General features: G+C 30.6%; 1 protein-coding gene across 3 annotated transcripts in view; it reads right to left on the bottom strand.

The window, feature by feature from the left end:
• The window catches only part of LOC116771509 (protein split ends), a 57744-nt gene extending 35579 nt beyond the window's left edge, over positions 1-22165 (bottom strand). For 2 of the 3 annotated variants that reach the window (XM_061523113.1, XM_032663378.2), the window contains exons 1-2: positions 21803-22165; positions 12852-13166 (exon numbers count right to left, since the gene is read on the bottom strand). In XM_061523113.1, the coding sequence (XP_061379097.1) occupies positions 12852-13166; positions 21803-21885 (398 nt within the window). In that variant the 5' untranslated portion in view covers positions 21886-22165. Of the gene's footprint in view, positions 1-12851; positions 13167-13699; positions 13715-21802 lie in introns of those variants that run through there. The other variant, XM_061523114.1, reaches the window with a different exon arrangement.
• Between the last annotated feature and the right edge of the window lie 560 nt (positions 22166-22725).

Genomic DNA, 22725 nt, shown 5'->3' with positions numbered 1-22725 from the left:
ATAATTAAATTAATAAATTTATATGTTCTTGACACAAAAAAGAATTTGCATTCAATATGGAGTTTAAAAAAAAATTGATTTTAATCATTCAACAGTTTTGATTAAATTATTTTTGTTACATATTAATTAAAGTAAAGAAACACTTTTGATCTCTTCTCCGTTATGTTATTTCATTAAACCTTTTGCAGCAAAAAACACAACAGAAACGAGAAAATATGTTTGAAATCTAATGTTTCAGATTAAATTCAGTGTCTAGGTATTACTGATTAACATCAAATATCATTTTCGGAAGTTAGTAAAGTATACTTTTGAAGCGACTTCAATGGAAAGGGCCTCTCCTTGACAGATGTTAAAGACATCTTCACAAGCATAAAAAGAAATTATCTGAGGGATGGACAAATGAGAATTTTATAAAATGGATGAATTTTTCAGGACCTTAAGTTATTAATGTAGTCATAATTCAAAGATTGTAAAAATATAAAATAAATAATAATGTCACCGATAACATTTCTAATTATTTTTTGAGGTATATTAATGATATTTGTCAAAAACGGGACTATACTGCATATTTATTTATTTCTATTTTCTACATTATGTTTTCTATATTTTTTGATATTATTAAAACTTCATGTTGAATACGGATATTGATAATAATATTAGAAAGAAAAATATAATTTATGTTTAAAATTCCCCAAAAAATATACATACCATTTTTGGAAGTTGGATACTTTTTAACACAGGGTATTTTTACTGTTATGAATTTTATATTTTATATGCTAATTAAAATTACTCGCTGTATATTTTTTGCTAGTTCATCTGAAGAGTTTTCTTCACAGTTTGTAGCTTTATTAAGGATTAAAGCTATGCTGGTATCTTAATATACTTTGAAAATAGTCAAAATATTTTGGATATCAGACATTGATATAAATTAGACTATAAAGTATTATATTACAACTTAAACATTTAATAACACTACAACTGGAACTCTTTTTCATCCCTAAAAAAACTGAATTATTGCAAGATATTATTCCCTAACCAACAAAAAAAAAATTAACTCTCCCATAAGTAATAATTAAATTATTAAAAATTATTCTTTGAGAGCAATTGGCAAAATTTATTTACGTTTTTTGTTATCCTATTCAATAACTAAAATATTTAGAAAAGTCAAAAATAATCTTTAGAAGGAACCTCAAAACCTACATGATATTTCGAATCCGATGTGTCCTATCATATAACAATTATATCAAATAAAATATTCTTCAGTCAGAGTACAAAATGCCATGTATATCAACACGGCCAGTCGAGTAGAATAAGAAACTTGATTTTAATGACTTGTATAAGACTACGAATGGCCTAATAACAGAGTTATCGGCAGGCTAGAATAGGTTGTTTCTCTTTGTTAAACAAAAATTCTCTTCGTTTTAATGATTCAGAACTCAAAGTAACACTAACGTCCATTTTTAAATCCGTCGATGTACAATGAAAACCTAAATAAACATTATTTAGCAAAACTTAAATAAGTAAACTGAAAGGATTGGATAAAAAGGATCCTGTTAATATTATAATGGAAAATAAATTTGAGTTTTTAATAGGTTATTGCAAGGATTTAGTTGAAAGGTAATCATATTTTTTATGTTAGACACATTTTCTAAATTCTATCTCAAACGTCTACACTATACAATTTGATCGATTACTAATTCAGTACAGAAATGAATGTTGGTAAATAAAAAAATCTTGTAAAGATTTGTAAACGATTAAATATGTTATTGAATTTAAAAAAATGTTTATTTTTTCAACTTAACTAACTAAATACCCCAAAAGAGATACCAATCGGAGTTACGTCGATCAGTCGACAAAATAGAAATTTCCAAGCAGAAGACTTTTTATTGCTGATCACAAGCACAGACAAAAGACGAATTATTAAATTGAAAACTAAAATCAACTGAGCAAGCAGATTTACAATTTCACTGACAAAAAAATGGTCCCAACTTAAGTTATAATGATGAAATCCCCTCCCTATATAAACGATAACTTCCTTACTTAAATTTTGGTCTTGTCATAAAAAAATATGTAAGTAATAATAAAGTGACATATACATAATAAGTTACAGGAGAATGTTCTTCAAACAACATTGAACTCAACTAAACTTTATCCTTTCCATCAATCAGATGTAAAGGGGACAGCAGTCCCGAATACTATATGTCTATTTCTTATTCCAGCCACATGGATATAGATAGATTTAAAGCAGGTTTATTTATGTTTTATCAAACGGAAATACCAGCTACGCGAGTTCCCATTTGTAAAAGTGGGACTTGTATGCCCTACCAAAAACTGAACTGTAACTTCGCTGCAGCATCCTAAGATGTATAATGTATATACCAAATTCTAGACAATATTTAACATACAAAATGGGAAGAGGCTTGCAGAATGCGTTAATTCTGATCGAATGGAGTCTCTGTAACTATTTGGAACTAGTGCTTCGATCCGACGACAAATATGTGAAGCCATACGAAGCAGAAGACCTTCTCGCGCTTCTATCCTCAAATCCTTCACAGTACCGTAGTAGGGTTTTCAATGTCATTCATTTCACGTGGATGATCATTCTATATCATATCTGTGCCTATGTGGTAAATACTGCCAATGGCAATGTGAGATATGTAAGACTTCACCTATCGTTTTATCTTTGTTAGTACCATTATGTATAGCCTTTTTAAATTCAAGTTCACGAATCGCTACTTCAGCGGCGAAGGTCATTGATGAAAATATAAAGAAAATAGAGATAAAATTATCACACTTCATTTAATACATTAGTAAAAATTTATATGAACGGTAATTATGTATTACGAAAAATTTATTTTTAGATGTAATATCAACATAAATAAACTCGAAATATGAAGAAGAAAAAAACTTTTTAATTAGTTCTGAAATTGTTTCTTAACCTTATTTTAAATTTGCTGCAAGTCAAGTTTTATGGTCATAATTAACATTTGTTCCAATCCTATAGATTTATATCGCTTTTCATTGATTGCGAATAATATATTAAAAGATATTATTAACTAGTTTAATATAATACACTCGAAAAGAAAGATGTAACAACCTAATTAAAATTGATTATAATCATTTTTTCATATTTACAAAACACAAGAAATTATGTTTCAGGCGAGATATTTATTACCAAACAAACGAAATATGTATATTGAATATATTAAAATTCGACTTGTAACGGATATCATATATGGCCAAACGCCAAATGCCGATAATTCTGCGACCTGCCTGGCCAATTAGCCGAACATTGGACAAAACTATTTGGCCGCGATACTTTGAATTGACGGAATGATTTCGACTTTGTTATATTTATTCATCACTGAGATTTTAGTCACTACTAGTATTATTTCAGATCGTTTTCATTTAATTATCTATGTTAATACTGTATATAATATTTATGAACGAAAAACACAACTTGTGTAGTAAGAAAATGCAAATTTGAGTTAGGCATTACACTACTATATTTAATGTGCAGTCAAATCTGACGACAAATTTTTATGTGATTTACAAAAGGTATATCGAATATTTATAAATATCGAAGTATTGTGTAGGTATTAAATTTTTTTAATAAAATTTATTAAATTCAGCGCATCTAAGAACATCTGTTGATAAGAAGTTTATCTCCCAATTTAATGGATTACTGTCAATTCAATTGATATCATATTGAAATCAGAAAGACGTCACGTACCTCACTATTATTATCCAAATTAAACGTGAATACAACATTTTAAACTAAATGATTGTATATACCAACATATAAGACACAATGTAAATTAAATGAAAGCCAATAAAAGTATATATGATTGTATAAAATATCAATCATTTATTTTACAACAAAATATATAATTTAAGTATTCGGCATATCATGTAACAGTATATTGATACTTTGTATTCAGGCGACTATAATTGATTTAAGAAAGCAGCGTATACAATCACCACTATATTTATAAAGCCCCAGAGAAGTACTAATATATTACATAAAATAAAAGGGTTTTTAAATAATTTTACTACGTCTTTCACTATTCGTTTCTAATACAGAAGTTAGATGTAATTTGCCACCCTTTTTGTTTGTTTTTAACAATCTTTACGTCTTATTTTATTCTGTTTACGATAAAAAGACATCATTGTAACTTCAAGTTCTTAGAAGTAATATCAGATATCGTGGCCTTGCTCTGTGTCTACGTGATCACTTTAATAGTGTTAATTCAGCCTATTATAAAAACTGTTTGTTATAGTTTAATCTGAAGATTTTGATGAAAATGACCATTATTTTTTGTGTTTATGAAAGTTAACGTCGCTTCAATATTTTTTTACGCTTTCGAAATTTCAAAGTACTCATGAGGTAACAAGTAAGAAATTTGTGGTTTGGTTTTGAATGCAGGAATACGAACAAAACAACCACAAAAAAGATTTAAGTTCTGGCACTTGAACTGAGATATATTCAAATGAGTAAGCGATCTTAAATAGCTCTTTATGAATACTAGATTGTGTTTCCAGAAATAATATTTTGATGTTTATGTTTTATTAATCGTAAAAAAACTATCACGTAAATCAATTTTCTCGACATAACAAACAATTTATAATTTAATAATAAATTAAATTTGTCCCTATTGAAAGGAATCTTCTCCAAACTGACAGTGCCGAACCTGGGCAAATCGCAGGACACGATATTTAATGTTGTTATTCAAGTAAAACATATTTTGCGGATTTAGTGAAAAAGTAATTACCCCGCTCAAAATGTATTCAATCATCAAGTAAACTATAAAGGTGTAGTTTGAACTTACAAGAAAGAGGTCACAGCACGGTTTTATTATATTAACAGAGACATGTTCCCTAATATATCAAACACAATTTTAATATCACACGGCACGCCCTTTTAATTTACTCTAACAAATATATCAGTTTTAAAAATGTGTTCTGTCCGTAATAATAAATAAACTTGATATCCCTTTGATTGCAAAACTATTTGATAGATTTTAATTAATTCGTCTGTATCATTTAAAGACACTGGGTCCTTAATTGCAAAAGAGTATATGGGGCGGTACTTTTATTGAATATAAAAGAATTAAAGTTTTGAGAAACTTTTACGTGTACCACGTTTGCAGTGATGCATATTCTTGGAGATGTAATAATGTAGCGTTATCAGGTTATGCTATCGCTAATAGAAAAGTTACTTTCACAATTAAGCAGCTGAAACAACTAGAGCCCAACCTGAATCTGAAGAAACCGACAGATATGAGAGGTATATAAAGGTGTTACAATGTGAAGACCAAGATATTATTGTAAACTTTGCTCCAAAAACTTCATTTCGACACCTCAGGGGATAGAAGTTAAATAACGAGAAAAGGCAGTTTGACTGGCACTTACCAGCATCGGTACAATATATTTGATCAAAACATAACCTTTCGCTCACTGCAAGGTAGCTCGCAAAGCGCGTAACTAAACTCTGACGTGTCAAAATTATTCGTCTTGACGCTTGGGTACCGAATCCGTATTGTATTTATAATAATAGACTACACTTAAAAATGTCTATATCCTCAGATGAAAAATATTGAAAGGGGCAATGTATATAGTGAAGAGTCATGACATGGTACAGGAGGATATTACATTAGAAGCGGTTATTGAGGTCACATCACACATCACAGAAAACGACTCCTTGAATACGGGAGTTTAAGACAAATATTTTGAAGAATTTCGTGATTTATAAAAGAAATTTAAAAACAGTATCAAGTATGAAGTAAAATTCATTTCTTTTTCTGTTAATCTGAAAACAATAGTTTGCATCTGATTGATTGAACAATAGCTTAAGAAAATTAAAATACCTTAATTAGTTTAAAAGGTGTTTGAATAAATTTTCCAATTTTATTAGAATTTTCCCTGCATTTCGACATTAATTATTATTTAATTATAATATTTACATAGTACAATACTTCGAAAGATTTAGCTGACAAGATTCAAATTAAGACTACCTTTATCTAACAATAATTGTGGAATTAAATAAATATATATTCAGAGATCTACATTATTTGTTATAATTATAAATCAACGAACGAGCATCTATAATATTTCTTATTAGGGATCCTAGTCTTAAATTTAATTTTTTTAAAGATGTCGCAACGTATGTTTTTCCCTTGTCTCCCTTGGTCACAAATAGGAAATGATGGTTCAATTTCAACATTGGCAAAAAAATAATTTTCTTCCTCTTTTCTCCTTTTTGGAGAAAGGTTATGATTCTGATACATAATGGCACCCATTGTGGTTGAAGTACATATTCATTTGTTCTACATTCAGCTTAAACCAAAATCTCTGTCAATACTTTGAACTGTATTAAATATATGCAGGAGAGAATAACACGTTGGCATTAAATCAAGAAACATCAACGACTAAAATAGCAAAAAAATCTTAAGGTATGAGTAAAGATGCTTGAATACGTTATGAAAGTTGAGGATTTCATATTCTATTATACAAAATAAAACTCAAGGTACCAATACATTCAAAATTATATCATTTAAAATATCAAACAATTACAGTACTAAAATTGATTGCATTAATATAAAGTGGAACATTTACAAATTTCGAGAAGCAGTTTCTAGATATAACGTTTATAGCGAAGCACATTAAATATCTATTACTAAAATAACATAAATCACTCCTAATATTCCACAAACAATACACACAACACTGATCACTTATCCATACGCACTTTTCTCACTTGTAAAATAATAACGCATTATTTAGTTTTTTTATTAGTGTAACTTGTTAGAGTCGGATGCTTACGCGACTTATGCGAATGGCAAAACGATCTCCTTTTCTTCATATATAAGCTTTGCCAATCGTAATCCAACGTTACTTCTTTCCTTCCAACTCACAAAACAAACTCCTCTTTATATAAGGCTTCCTGCCTTTCTTCACTTTTTGAAAGAACTTTTTAAATTTAAATCCTATGTCTTTCAAGTCTTCTCTTTGTCGTTTTATGACTTTTCGAATCTGTTACTTTATACTTCTTCCTTTTTTTAATAATCTTTATTTTGTGGTTACTTAATTTAATTAAGTTATTTTAAATTCCCTTTTTTCACTTTCTGTTTCCTTTTTATAATAATTTATCATATGATTAGACGGAAAGAGCGATGGCTGCATCATATGTAGTCAGTCTTCTTATTAATATCACAAATGATTCTTAATTTTCAATAATAAACACTTTTAAGATGTCATAAGTAATAAGTAAGGTCAGTCATAAAACCACGATGTCATCATCGTGGTGAAATTCTCTATTATATATCTGATTTGAGGACTCGTAGAATTTTAGGGACTAGGTCTTGTAGAATTAAGCCTTGTGAAACTTTATAACAGTTAAAAATTCAATTGTTGTAACACAAATTTAAATCATGAATAATAAAAATAACTCAAAAAGACGGTAAGACTGGTAAATTTGGTTTTAATCAATAACACTAGAGCAACATACTCTACACTCAAAAACCACCCACTATGCCAATTTTAGTTACGATGCTCGAGATAAAATTGTTGTCTTTATATAAAAGAGTACAAAGCACATTGACCTTAAGACAATGACATTAACCTTTCTTTAATAAATGTCATGTTTCACTTTCAATCAAAATTTGTTAAGCCATGTTTTTTGTATATGTTCAGTGACTGTCTAAGCCTTGCAGAATTTTAAGAGTAGTGTTCACCTGTACCTGTTTACCGTCCCTATAACTCACTAAAAATATTATTAAGTTTAAATATACTTTTTCGTAAGACAAAGGATTTGCTTTTTTGCAAACTATTTGGCGACAAAATTTTTCGGATCCGCTCAATTTAAAAAGCGAGAAAGTACGATAAAATGTACAAAATCTAAAGATATCACACCAATAATATCCAACTCTACTCTAATAATTTAAATCTGATACTTAGTAATTATGTGACAGTAGAAACCCTCAGTAGAAGAGACACACTATAAGGACTCGACGATAAAAGCTATTGGATCATGGTGAGGTGGAAAAAAATATAAGGGAATATTCACAATGTAATTTTTTTTTGTGTTCTTGAGGGGTATCTACCCATCTATTTGTTGGTCCAGAAAAAAATAGTAAATGTCACATTATATTCAACGAAAACTAACTCCACATTGGTATATATCACATTTTTTCATAACAACATTTGATCTAATATATCATTATTTTACTTGCATTCACTAAAACTACGTAGCATTTTGATAAGTCACATTTCCTATAATTTGAAAATATTGTTAATAGAAATAGCTGGTGTTATATTTAGTTAGTGTGATACATGGTGTAATAGGAAAAGTAAATCAACAATTAATGCTGCGCTTCTTAAATACAGAAGTCTATTGGAATTAAATACTACTGGTATTTTCTGTGAATTATCTAAATTCTTCAATGGAGTGTATGTATTGATCAAATGGCATATTAAGAAGTTTTGATTATAATGATCAACAACTTTAGTATTACGTCTCTCACGTTATGACAGACATAAAAAAGAAAAAAAGGTAAGGGTCATGGCAGTTGTTTTCAACGATGTATTACGTTTGAGCGATCATTTTCTAACAGACCGATTGAAGTGTACCCACCGACATTGAGGATGTCTTTGACTATTTGAAATGGTTATTTGGACAAATAGATTAGTTCATGAATTGAAATTGAATGAATTCCTTAATACAAAGGAACTTATTTTCATATATATAGATAGAATAACGGATATACATAATGGATCAAAGAGCAATCTTAAATTCGGTGATTCTTCAAATATTTGATAAAAATAGATGTATCGGAATAAATAAAAATCAATCTCAAGTCTGACAAATTTTTAGGTTGCATTAAAAATGGAGTCAAACGTATAACGCAATGTCAATGTTTCTGAAAACCAACGTTAATTATCTGATGTCGCGAAACAAAGTGAAATGATCATTAGGACCCGATAGCTGAGCGAGTAATGGACAAAGCGGGAACAGGGGAAACATTAAATTGAAACTAAAAGAACAAAAGAAGAAAGAAAAGATTTAATCCATAATATTAAGTTTGAATTTTTTTTCAAGTCTGTAAACCAAAAATAAAAAAACGTTAACCTTCCGACCATAACAGTCATTAAGATTGCGCGATACGCATGACCTGAAATGGGTGCAGCCATTTGAAAAAAATACATATTTCGATCTCATATTTCTATAAATAGTGTAGTATATAGCATAAACAATTGTATTGTCAGTAATGTTGCTATGTAACGGTTTTTGTTACTATTATTTCTCATTACACTTAGCTATTTGCATTATTGAAATGTGTTTTTGTGTAATTTTGAATAAGTCTGAGTTTACTAACACAAAAGGAAGCTTTAAGAAAATAAGGATATATAACTTTTTATTGTAATTTTCAATAATAATAAACTTTTACAATAAACATTCTGACAATAGTTTTTAACAACGTCCCTAAAATAAGGTTCATAAGCAAAACAAATACTAAATATGAATTTGTTTTTTACAAAAATAAAAAGGAATTTATTATCATTTAAATTTATTTAAATTTTTACTCAAGAGTTGCCTAACATTACCGGTTATACCGGAAATATTTAGTCGACAAGTAAATCACGTCCGTTAAAAGGTATTACTGCAAAATATTGCATACGATAGAAACATTGAATTAATAAAATATTCTCCAAATAATATCTGTTAAGACCTTAACATAACTTTTGGAGAAAGATCAAACACTAACACGTTGTAAATATTCATGATTCTTGTTTCAGAAGGCTGTGTTATAGTGAGAATAAGAAAATCTATATCTTTTAGAAATTCTAAACACACCAAAAGACGGCTAATAATAGAACGAAAATTTCTTGAATTCCATGCCATATCCTGAATAATAAATAATTCTTCCGTGTTATTTCTCGTTTAACATTACATTTTCATAATAAATAAGATAGACGGACAGGAAGATTGTGAAATACAAAACCAATCTCGTGCTATAATCAGGAAACCGGTTAAATGAGCTTTTTATAAAAACTAATAAATTTTAATTAACTTAAAACCAGAATCTTTAGACCGAGTTTGTGATAAATTATAATTATGTTCAATGCAACATATCTGAGGTGAGAACTAGTCCAGTAATATAAGGAAAAGAAAATTAATCGTTTAACTCAAAAGCTAAATGTTTATAAAAATTTGCTAATTACATATGCCAATCCATTAGAATAAACTCACTTTCCATAAAACGAATATTACAATCCGATATAACAATTTAAATAACTTTCCTACTTTCGACTTACTCCTCCGAGATATTTTATTAAAAAAGAAGCCAACCAAAACCCTCGTATAGTTCAACAAGTTACTTCATCTAGAAATGTTTATTCATTGTTGTTGACGTTTTTATGGCATCTTCGACAAGGATCCTCACTAAATGAAATGGAAACCTTTTTTATTCGAAACAAGTTACCTTAATCAAGTTGAAACATATTCAAAAATGAATTTTATTCATGCCATTAGCTTTGGCTTTTATCACGAAGTTCTACGGCATTAAAAAAATTAACGACATAAAAGAAAAAAATCTGTTATATATTTTTAACAGCAGAAAGCTATAGCGTTTATAATGATTATCCATATGTAGACCCGAGTTTACTTTTAAATCACAAAAATTTGACGAGTCTTCAACATTTTCTTAGTTTCTGTACACCACGACCATGTTAACTGAGATAATTATTACAAAGATATGTCATTCAAATTATAAATTGTCAAAATATTAACATTTTTTGGAAATCTAATGACATCTCAATTTCTTGAATATTTTTCAAACCTTTTCTATTTTTACTTAAACTTGTAAACAATTTTAATACTGTGAAACATTTCCAAATGACAAATATTTTGTACTAATGCTATGTAATAAATAAACAGCATAAAGTTTATTTAAAATATTTCGCATTTGTAATTTGTAAACGTATAGCTCTTTTTTTTCTCATAATAATGATTTTCACATTTGAGTACCACAGGAATTGCATATGTAAAGAAAATAATACTTAATATAAAAATTAAAAAGTAGAGGTTTATTTTTTTAAAATATATAAAGGCAGATTTAATAGAATGAATATAAAAATTTCAGTTAAGATTCTATGTATTTACTTAAAGAAAAATCTGATGTCGATTTAGATTTAAATCTTTAAACATAGTAATGGCGGTGGTGAACAGTAAACATACAGTAGTTTTTTTGACAAAAGAGATTTTTTTCGGTCAACTCAGGTCTAAATAACACTTCCACAACGGTGACTCATCCTTCTGAGAAAAATCAAGATCTTTTGACGTAGATATCATAATGGATGATGCAAACAAATTACTTATAAATAAAACATGTTAGTCTTAAGTTGTAGAATACCTATTCCGTCTATGTTTTATTTTTTACTATCTTATGACTAACAGCAGTCTCATAATTATGCAACGTACGCTATGTAAAATATATATATGTATGACGTTATGAGACTTAGATCTATAATTATATCAGAATAACTATATTCAGATCCAAAGAACATTATTACGTTTGACAGATAACTCCTAATATTTTATTTAAAAAAATACAATCTCATACTTCTTGAAATAAAACTATTTTACTTTTCAAGGAATAAAAATAAACATTTTTGTATTATATGTATCAGGTATGTTAACAATGTTATCTTCAAATGTTTAATATTAAATAATAAATAAGTATTTAGAAAAAAGATCCAATTCTTTTTAGTATTCTTTATTTTATACAAAAAAAAAATTGTTTTCTATTATTTGTAGAAAATAAAGAATACTAAAATTGTTTTTAATTATGTATAAACTTAGTGTCGTATTTAAAAAGCAAGGGAAACTATTCCATACGATAAAATGAAAATTTTGAAAATTAAGATATATATATTGGGATATTAGATCAGAACAGAAAAAATACAAGTTCATAAGAACTATTTCCTTGTAATTAAAATTAATACATTTTATCTAAAAGTTATTTAAGCTACTCCTACGATATAAGCCATATTCGGTATTACATATTTAATATATATTAAAGTATAAATCCGAGGTTGTTAAGACAAGTTTTAGTAAAGACATGTTATAAAATGTGTTAAACAAGAATGAACACAGATTGATAACAGTAGCGTTAATAATAAGGTGCATACAAATAGGACGTGGAACCGCCGCCAGCCACAGTGATATTAGTTCATCTAAAATACACTGCACTCCAAGTATAGCATGTATTTTTTTTCTGTACACGAACAGACCGACACATTTATTGATAACACTGCACTGTCACTTTATCGGGTGATTTCCCCACTGCAATCCAAGTATAACACTGCAATCCATGAGTGATGACCGCAATTTCACTGTCTTGGCGGCGGCGGAATCCATACGTGTGCGAGGACTAATGACGAACATGCTTACGCTATATTAATACTCTATGGGTATAAATTACCACGGGTTTTGCAAGCATCAAGCGATATTCTGACATATCCGTTATTATATTTCGATTTAATACAGTTATCGATATCAAATGGCACACGGACACCACACGACATATACCGTCAAAAGGCACGTCGCAGCAAAACAAATATTGATATCTGCAAAATATCACATTCCACCAAATGTGAATTGGTCGTATTATCTTTGTTTGCATTGCATTCGACGATGACAAAAATCTACGTTCCTATAGGCAATAATCAACGGCGGATGCTCTGTATATAGAAACATTTCCTTATATGAAACCATATAAAAATATTTTCTTCATTTTTTGTACAGTGATAGTTGCAGATAACAGGGACCGCTAAAAGGAAGCTATACTTACGAAAGATGATAACGCGAGGTTGTAACGGGAACGGGTGCTGAATTCACGGAGGATGAAGAACCTGAGTAGCCGGAGCCGGCAGGTGAAGACCCGGCAGAAGGCGCGCCCGCGGACGATGGTATTGCGGCTGGCTCGTAATACTCAGTGGTGAGAGTTCGTTCGTCCAGTACGTGCTCCACGTTATGTGCCTTCGAAGCAGACTTGATGTCCATAAAGGCAACAGTGGCGCACACACCGCTATTAGCAACCGCGTTTGTGTTCGCGCTTGCGTTTTCCATTCGACCCAATAACTTGACATTCTGGACTCGGCCATAGCTGCAACAAATTCATTATTAACGTAATCTGATTTCAGCGTAATGTTTAATAAAATAATAATCTACTTTTTCTTTTCATTAAACAATTAACATTCCGAAACGGTCAATGGAATGTTTTGGCTTCTTTCTTTTTCGTCATGTAGTCTACGTTTTGTTTCTTTTCATTGCATTGATCAACATTTTTGTTAAATAGCAACCACTATTCTGTTGTCGCCTTAGACCATTCCCCTTGTACTCAACACATTTATCCAAACTTTTTGTAATAAACAGATTTCAATTCTACATCTGTCAGTTACTGCGTAGTTTAAGAGTCATAAATCTACTGATGTAACTCAAAATTCAATGTTAACAATATTTGTTTACAACATTTACACTAACAAAAACTAGTTTTTTATATTTATCATCATTGATATATACAAAAACAGTGTATGAAACACAACAATAATATTTTTACCCACGGACCAAAAATTTTCCTGGGTTAAATGATGCTATAAGTACCGTTTAAATATAATGTTGTATATTTTCTAAACTTACTTTTAATTCCTGTGAATATATTATAAACGATGCATGTCCATACATATTCTATACGTCATTAAAATCTAACACAGATTAACAATGTAGTCTTTAAAAAAAACTTGAAACACACTATTCCGGGAAATAGTTTAAAAATATAAACAGACTTGATTGATGTATTTATTAATCACAAGAGTATTATTTAATGTCTATTATATTTATGCATTCCTAGACAACTTTTCAACACGTATTAATTTGAGTGCCACTAACTTGGCATTATTTTAGATTAACTTCTAAGTTTAAATATTATTTACACGTAATTAATTGATTTTTTAAAATCGTAATGTACAAAAGTAGATACGTCGTAGTACAGATAATCCAACACAAAACTTGCTTTGTTTTTCCAGTGAGTAAAACAAATATAGTTCCATGTAATACGAATACTTTTAATATTCTCTTGCAACGAAATCAATAAAATATCAATACATACATGGGACTGTATGCTAGCGAACATCACTCAGAATAAAATACAAATGCGCACCGCGCCGCAACGCGCAGTGCTCGTCGACATGACGCGGCGAAACTACAGATAATGAGACGTTGCCGCTCCTACATGATATCGAACAACAAGCGGCGTTGCCACTCCGTGACATTTGCTTTACTACATTTCATTATAATAATACATCTTTAGAGCTCGTCACTCCGCTCTAAATAATTTATTGGTAGTATTTTTGCGTTATAATTTTAATACACGGCCATTGTGTAGTGAAAACATTTCTATACCATACGGTAAATTATTCGTTATTTCATATGCCTTCGACGTTAGTTTTCATTCTGAATTTTGATTTAAATCTGTGTTTATTTCCATGCATTGTTCATATCCTAGAAAATCATATACTTAGACAAGGATACAATGCGTAAAGGATTTGTCAAGCTATAAAGACATAACCGACGATTGGTAGATATGAACAACATATGAATGTTGGAAAATGGAATGAATAAAACATTTATTGGAATGAATTTGCTAACATACTACATTAACAATAAAAAAATATAATAGGTAATATAAATTTGAACAAACAATAATTAAAGTACAGTAAATATGTAGCTATAACGAACAGATAACGAGAAATTTAAAAGCGGCAGCAGAGTGATTAAATCGGTCGATGTCTAGTGCGGCGTTGCCAAGTTTACTTTTACAACATGGCCGCGCCCGCTGTGCCCGTTTCCGTGTGAAACCGACTGCGTCTGTGTATAAAGGAACGGGCAGTAGTAGTGGTGAGACCATGTCGATGATAGCGTGAGCAACCCGAACACCAGGATGCGAGGGAGAGAGGGGCTGTGGGGGCGAGGGGCTCGCGGGGTGGAGAGGAAGGGCAGATACCGGCTCCATGACGTCACTCTACTTTCTGAATAACTACTTTGTTGACTGCATGCTGGCAAGTTCGGTTATTCGTCTTATGTTGTGATATTTCTGTATTATTTCCTACTTCATCATGAGTAAACTATCGTTTTTTTAATAGATTTTTATATAATTACGTCATTAAATATGTTTATAAATATGATATGTTAAAACTTTTCGATTGCGGTACTATAAATAATACTTATAAAAGTAATTTTGTTACTTAAAACTTTAAACATTACTTACTACGTATAGGGTAAATAAAAATGTTACGATATGTCTAGTTGCGTTACAATTATCTGACTTGTATTACGACTCATATTTATTACGTTATCTTATCGGTTTCTTATTTAGCTACTTTTTAAACTGATAACTTTGCATGTACTATAAAAAACATGCAAATAATAAATAGAGAATGTGATGTGTTTTAAAAAAGATTGATTCATAAGCTGACATAGTACAGTAACATGGTCAAAATATAAATCACGGTTTTCGTTATGTGTGTGGTTATAAAATATTTAGCGTCCTAGGTATATGTTCTTGTACATAACATTATCAAGTTTGTACACATATTACGTAATATTATAAAAGCTATTACAAAACAGGCGAGCGGGTCGAGGGGCGAGGCGAGGGCCGAGGGGTTCAATCCGGTCGGACGCAGAGCCAGCGGCGCCCCGGGCGGCTCGCGCAGGTCGATACGACGCGGCCCGAGGGTGGGGCTGGCGGTACTGCACGGGATGGCTGCCTCTACTCTCACAGAGTTGCATAATAACCACACACATATTCATCTACATCGGTTTCCATCATTTAATTTTGGAACTATACTGGGTTGTTTTTCACAAATCTTTCCCTTATTTGATAACTTAATCGAATTTCATTATTTAACATCCGCCTTATTTTTAAACAATTTTATATTTGAGCAAATATTGATTCATATGTTCAAATATAGATTCGCTCTTAACCTTAATAATTACACGTGGATATACCGCACTTGCATACTTTAATAGATTTGAATATATTTTCTTTTGTAATAGACAGTTTCCAAAGCATTGAATACATTTTAAATCAGAATATCTTCTCTAACGTATTACAATATATCAACCTTGGGAAGATCAGCCATTACCATTGACTGACACGTGTTATATTATCTTAATTTAAACATACGCGATTACGAGATGAAGCCCGTATGAAATATAAAAATGAATTATTGATAGCACTCATATAACTTGTAATATTAATTGAACGCCAAACGATCAACAATATAGACAGCATGTAGTATAGATTAGAATGATATCTGAATTCAGTGAAAATGTTCAATTAATAATATATTGTCTCCGAATGACATGGCATGCCTTCCCTATTTAAGTTTAGACAAGCGTCTTATTTTTATTCGTTTGAAATCCATTCCTATGAATATCAATTCTCAATGACATACTACTTACTGCTTCTGGTATATTCTATAAGTTTCATATACAGTGTAAAACCGTATTTACTCATAGCTTATACATATAATAGTGGTAAGAACAAAACAAATACAAAAATGGCTTCAAAACTCAAATGATGTGTCTCGAAAACGTTAGGTTATTTTAAATACATAACCATATTATAAAACATTTAAAAGTACACTAATGAAATTGAATGAAATCTACAATTCGAAGTCTTTTTACGAGAAGAGCATACTTACTTATTCAATCAATGTAGTTACGTTCAAATAACATTCTACTCGGAACATCAGACACCAAGCCGCCATCTTGGATTCGGTTAAAATAAATTAAATCAATGGTAATTGATATGAAATAGAGAAACTACCATGTCCTAGAAACGGTAGCATAATCTGTTTATAACCGAATAAATATAATAGGAAGACAACCTGTGAGCAATATTAAAACAGTAGGATTTAATTTCAATATATTATGATACACGTATGTATGACACGAACGCTATCTTCACAGTCGTTCGAGTCGGTCCGATGGGTACAAGCCGTGCGACGTTGCCACTCTTGTCAGCGAGCTCGGCGCCACTACATTTATCAAAAGCGGACGGAGCCGTAAGGTGTGTCGATCGTTCGGTTGGTTCGCCGGTTGAATAAAAGGGGAACCATCACATGCAACGGTTTCAAAAGTTCACATACATTTTTTTTATATCATTACACAGACTAAAAAAAATTATTCCATATATAAGGTACGAGACATAAAGGTAGTTCGTTTTGTTTAGAAAGAAAAGTTCTTTGATGTGCATACATAACAATATATATTAAAAGACATTATTTATACACTCGATATTTTTTACGTAACGTTGTATTATATTCATTAATATTTACTCAAAAGGTTAACGGCCTAAATGGTCCCCCGCCCTAGCACCCATGTTACTTTTAGAGCGAGACAACATTGCAAAATAGAATTGAAGCAACGTTAGTAATAATATTTTTAGTAGAATTTATAACCGATGGGTTAGCATACACACAATGTTGTTTTAGTTTTCATAAAGTAGTAGAAAAAGACGTTACGTAGGAAGTATATTTAGAGGTTTACATGCGTGTTACGTTTAATTCGTGATTGTTAAGACTATACATCAGAATTAAGATTGGAGTTTCGAGTATTTAAGATTCAGTATTATTTAGTAAAAGAAAAACTGTTTAAAATCCATTAGACTTAAAACAATGAAATAAATTGTGTCTTGATGGCTAATTGATTAAAAAATATTGCTAATCAAAAAAAGTTATTATTATCAAAACTAAAACCATACTATTCGCTCTATTCATATTTTTGGCAGAAACCGAAAAACAAAAATGTTCTTCTTTACTTGAACCTAGTGTTTACATACAGAAGGGAATGAAATTATCAAAAATGATTTAAGACATCTCTTAACAATTATGTATATACAAAAGTAGAAACTTATTAAGGATATATACGCCGGAAATTTTAATCAATGGACATTTTTGATCAAACTATGGCGAGTTGTAAGGAACAAGAAAAAGTTTAAGCGGATAGGAGCCACCTAATTATGTTATAAAATTTGCATCAGGAATTAACAGTGTCCGATGTTAAGAACGTCAACACTAGAGAAATGTGCACCTGAGACGTAATAGTTAGACGCATAGTTCATGTTCTGCTAACTACCTTGGCGAACAATTTTCCGCAAAGCATCGTTTTATATACCTTGGGGTAATGTGCCTACTGTCTGATCCATTCTCACGCAAAAATAACACAAATGTAACGACCCCCCACCCATCTGTAAAGTGTATTTCACCATAAGATGGCTTGAAAGAATATTTGTCATGCCCTACTTAGTGTTCTACACACAAGCTTTTTTCTCGCATAATACTTGCATGTGGATAGAGACCGCCATAGATGCTAGTTTTGGGCCTGTTTTTGTTTTCTAGATACTATAATTCGAAGCCTATTAATTTTCATTTCTAGTTCGTTTTTCTACTCAGAAAAGTTAGGTCGAATACAGATTTGATATCTGAACCCCTCGCTTTTGACTTTTATTGTGAAGCACCCAGAGCCCTCCGTTCTTCACAAAGCTACATCTAGATCTTACAAGGGGCTCACTGCTAGTATAGCAAAATTATAAAGAACCTATAAACTTTCTGTTTAGTACACTTAATTCTCTCCAATGAAATGAAATCATTAAAAGTGAAGACGATGCGTGGGTTATTTCGAACACAGCAGAGGTTTTTAATAGAATCTGACAAATATGTAGTTCTATCACAGTTACCTACCACTTTAGCCTACTAAACAACCATCTGAGATGAGTATTCTTTTTTTGGAAGGCGAGAAAGATAGTCGTAAACGTACTAAAACGCTGCTATACCATAATGTTAGAGGAAATGAATCAAATAATGTTACTTATATTTAAAATGAAAAACTTTTCATTGAAGCAGCTGCCTGTTCAAGAACATTCCTTTAAGATAAATATACTATATAAGCTTCAAAAAAGTTGAATAATTGATTCAGGAAGTATTCCAAAATTCAGACCATTCCCCTCGTATTGTTTTCGGGCCCAGTCAGAGCCTTCCATATAGTGGTTACTTTCTTTTCACTCCGCAAAAAATACTAAGCCGTTTGATATGGTAACGATCCCAAAGAAATAGTGAGTTCGTCTCTTTGGCCCTTTTAAAGCACAAAGTTTTTCGGGTTTTCTGTCGTCTAAATTTTGCAATCTTTCAAGCATTATCTGCAGCTATTTTCAAGTTTCTACCACCACACTCTAACTTGTTGAATTAGATTTGTTTTATTCCGATCCAATAATTGTCAAACCTCGTGCATAGCTGTATTTTTTCAAACGATGATCGAATGATAACTACTGGAGTTTTCTTAAGTGCATATGGTAAAAATAGTAAAGTCACTCTAATTCACGAAAAAGACCAGTATGTAGGTTGTTACTTTATTAATTTGTCCCTGGCACACAGTAAACACATCATGGCGTGTCTCTTTATAATATCCTAATAATGATGTGGTTAATTTATTTTAAGACAAATAGTGTCAAAAAAAGATTAATAATTTAACGATACGAATTAAATAATATATTTTTGTTAACCAAAAAAGATTAAATAATATATTTTTACTATTTAAGTGATTTTTAATTGTTGTTTGAAAAACGAATGATGATTGTTTTGGTCCCAACTATACTGATGTTCCATTCATGTCTGAAGGTATATTTTCAAGGTTTCATAATTACAAAATACTTATATTCGTACTCAAAAATATTTATATAATAGAAAAATGTGTATTGAACATGAATTGCTTCCATAGTCTTGTGGTAAGGTTTTGTAACATTGGAGATTTCTAATTCCCCAAAAGAGAAGATACATTGCGAAGAAAAACTACTAATAAAAACTCATTAGGTTTAGCTTAGGATACAAATATTAATTAAAAAAACTTCAAACTGTTAGCTTGAGAATACTAACTCATACTTAGACAAGTGTTATTGAGAAGGGACATGTGGCGGACATTCTTTCAACATGTTTGTGGCCGTTTTATCTGTCAAATTAGGCGGCATCTACGTTTCTGCATCCATTACTTCTACGGATTATTGACGGACTTTGTTACTACTACTAATGTTACGTGGATGATAATCAACTTTATTATTGAAAGAACATTTCAATGACCTTACTTGTAGTCAATCGGGTACTTCGATAAACTATAGAAAGTATCTTCAGAACTAAACCTTATCCTAATAAATTTAAATTTGAAATTGATTTTTATGGGCGATATTTTAGTATTATATAAGTGTTTTGCTTTCAAATAAACACGAGACGATGTTGAGGCGAAATGCCAAGAAGCTTCCGAAATATTATGGCGCGAATAAAAATATATCTAGATGTACAAATTTCAAAAAATTCTTTAAATTTACGCTCAAAATAATTACGATTTTGACGCCATTTTGTTGTGTGATGGTATAATCTGTAGATCTTAAGATTTCGAAACGACGCACTGCACGTGTTTGTCGAAGTTACTTTTTGGTAAGGTAAACTGAATCCTCACATAGCTTGGAAGACCCACAACAAAACATGCAGCAAAGATACACATAAAAATATTTAAACTACAACAGATAAAACTGGTTTTTATGTGTGTTTTTGTGTAAAATATTAGTTCAGTAGCAAGCTTTATACAACCAATGTTAATAAATTTTAAGGTAATAAAAATGTAATTGTAAAAGTTATGAAAATGTATCCATTGCTTCTAGAGGCGAGTCTAGACTGAGACATCAATACATATGTATTATTAAGACTACTGTACATAAACTTGTATACACAATGTAATACAGTACACTGTTTGAATTAAAGAGAACAAGAGAATGCAACTTGTGACCCTGACCAGATTTTAATTTACATTTTCAAATTATTTTAACTTTTTACTGTTAATCGTATCCATAAATCTATTATGTCAACAGAATAAGTTGTATAGGTGTATTGTATTAAAATGATTGAAGGAAAATTTGGGGTCAAAGAGTATGTATTATAGAAGAATATGTATATATACCTATATACATGTACAAATCAAACATATAGTTTCGTGTCTAAAGCGAAATATATATTGATTTGAATGCTTTGCAGACTCATTCAAGACATAAATAGTAATTAATTTCAGTCTCACTTACATTAAGCAATCACAACAAGCTTTCAAGGTAAAGGCTTAAAGGAATTATATAATTAAAAACAAGTGTACTTCAGGTATTTGTTAACATAGTTTAAAATGATATTTCGTCATTGTTTGACGTTTATTTTTGTTTCAATATTGATCAACATTTGAGTGCCTGCTGCCTCTTTATGAAGACGTGATGTGGCTTTGCATTTTTCATTCAAAATAAAGTTCAGAAAATACGGCATAAATCAATTAAAACAGTGTCAGCCATTAAAGAATATAATGACGTTTTTCCGATTGAAAAGGGTAAGGTAAAGAAGTTATATTTGAAAGTCATTTAACACAAGTTGAAAAAAAAAATGTTGATAAATTTGAATGACAACAAGGATAAAAAATAACATGTTTTAAAAAACTCCTCACAGAAAATTCAGTTCTATTATAAACTATACTATTAGTAGCATTTAATATCACGAAACGAGCTAGTGAGGACATTAGTCACTTAAATTTATCTTATATAAAATATTTGGTCCCAGTAAGTTTATTGTATACGTTATTATGCTAATGTATTTTTTATTGAAGTAATAAAAGTTGTTAAATGCGATAGTTGTATTTCAAACGTTTTAAGCTACCTACCGTTTAAAATGCTCTCTTATTCGGTCTTCACGTATGTTATCGGGTAAATTTCCAACCCACAGGTGCCGAGTCTCTCTAACCATCTTGCTTCGAACTCCACATTAGGAATCATTACCCGTTCGCGTCACTACGTGGCAAAAATCAATTTTGCACACCACGGTGCCGTACACATTTTGAACAACACACTTATTATTACACTTAACACATCGTATTGATAGCACAAGTTGCACTGCAGATTAAAAAAATACACAATCTTTCACCTCACGACATTCGAAATTTCTTCACAATACACACTTCACTATAAACACACTACGCAATAGACACGAGCGTACACTTCGCAGCTCTCGAATTGACAGTGGAGCCAGCTTCGACGCGAGTTTGCCGATAAGCTCCGCCTTCTGACCGCTGCCGCGCAAAGTGGAGTAGGGTTTACCGTTCTAACGAAATATATCTACCTTCTTGTTTGTACAACAAAAAGTATTTTGTTTTAATTATGGACATATTTTTAAATATAGATTTAAATACTTAAGTTAAACATTTACATCTGAACTACAGACTAATATTTGCTTAAATTAGCTACTAATGGAAACCATTGAAAAATCCTTTTAATAACTATACTATGTGAAAAAGATCTCAAATAATAAAACTTATAATTAAATATAAATAAGCTGCGAAGAAATATTACCTACTGCATAAGATATGATTTTTAAAAATAGTAAAATTTAGTGGTCCGCTGGCCAGCTTACCCTCGATACGGCTATCTCTTTCTCTTATTACTATCGCTCTCCCGCTTTGTCTCATGGAAATAACAGTTAGTGTTGCTTGTCATTAAATTTTCCCTATTTTAAGCAAAATATTATCTAACTAAAAATTGATAACTGTATTGATAAGAAATCTTACTTAATACATATATATCAAAGAAC

Source organism: Danaus plexippus, chromosome 17 (assembly GCF_018135715.1).
Source record: "Danaus plexippus chromosome 17, MEX_DaPlex, whole genome shotgun sequence".
Classification (NCBI taxonomy): domain Eukaryota; kingdom Metazoa; phylum Arthropoda; class Insecta; order Lepidoptera; family Nymphalidae; genus Danaus; species Danaus plexippus.
The sequence above is the reverse complement of the archived record's forward strand: the minus strand, read 5'-3'. Positions and strand labels throughout refer to the sequence as shown.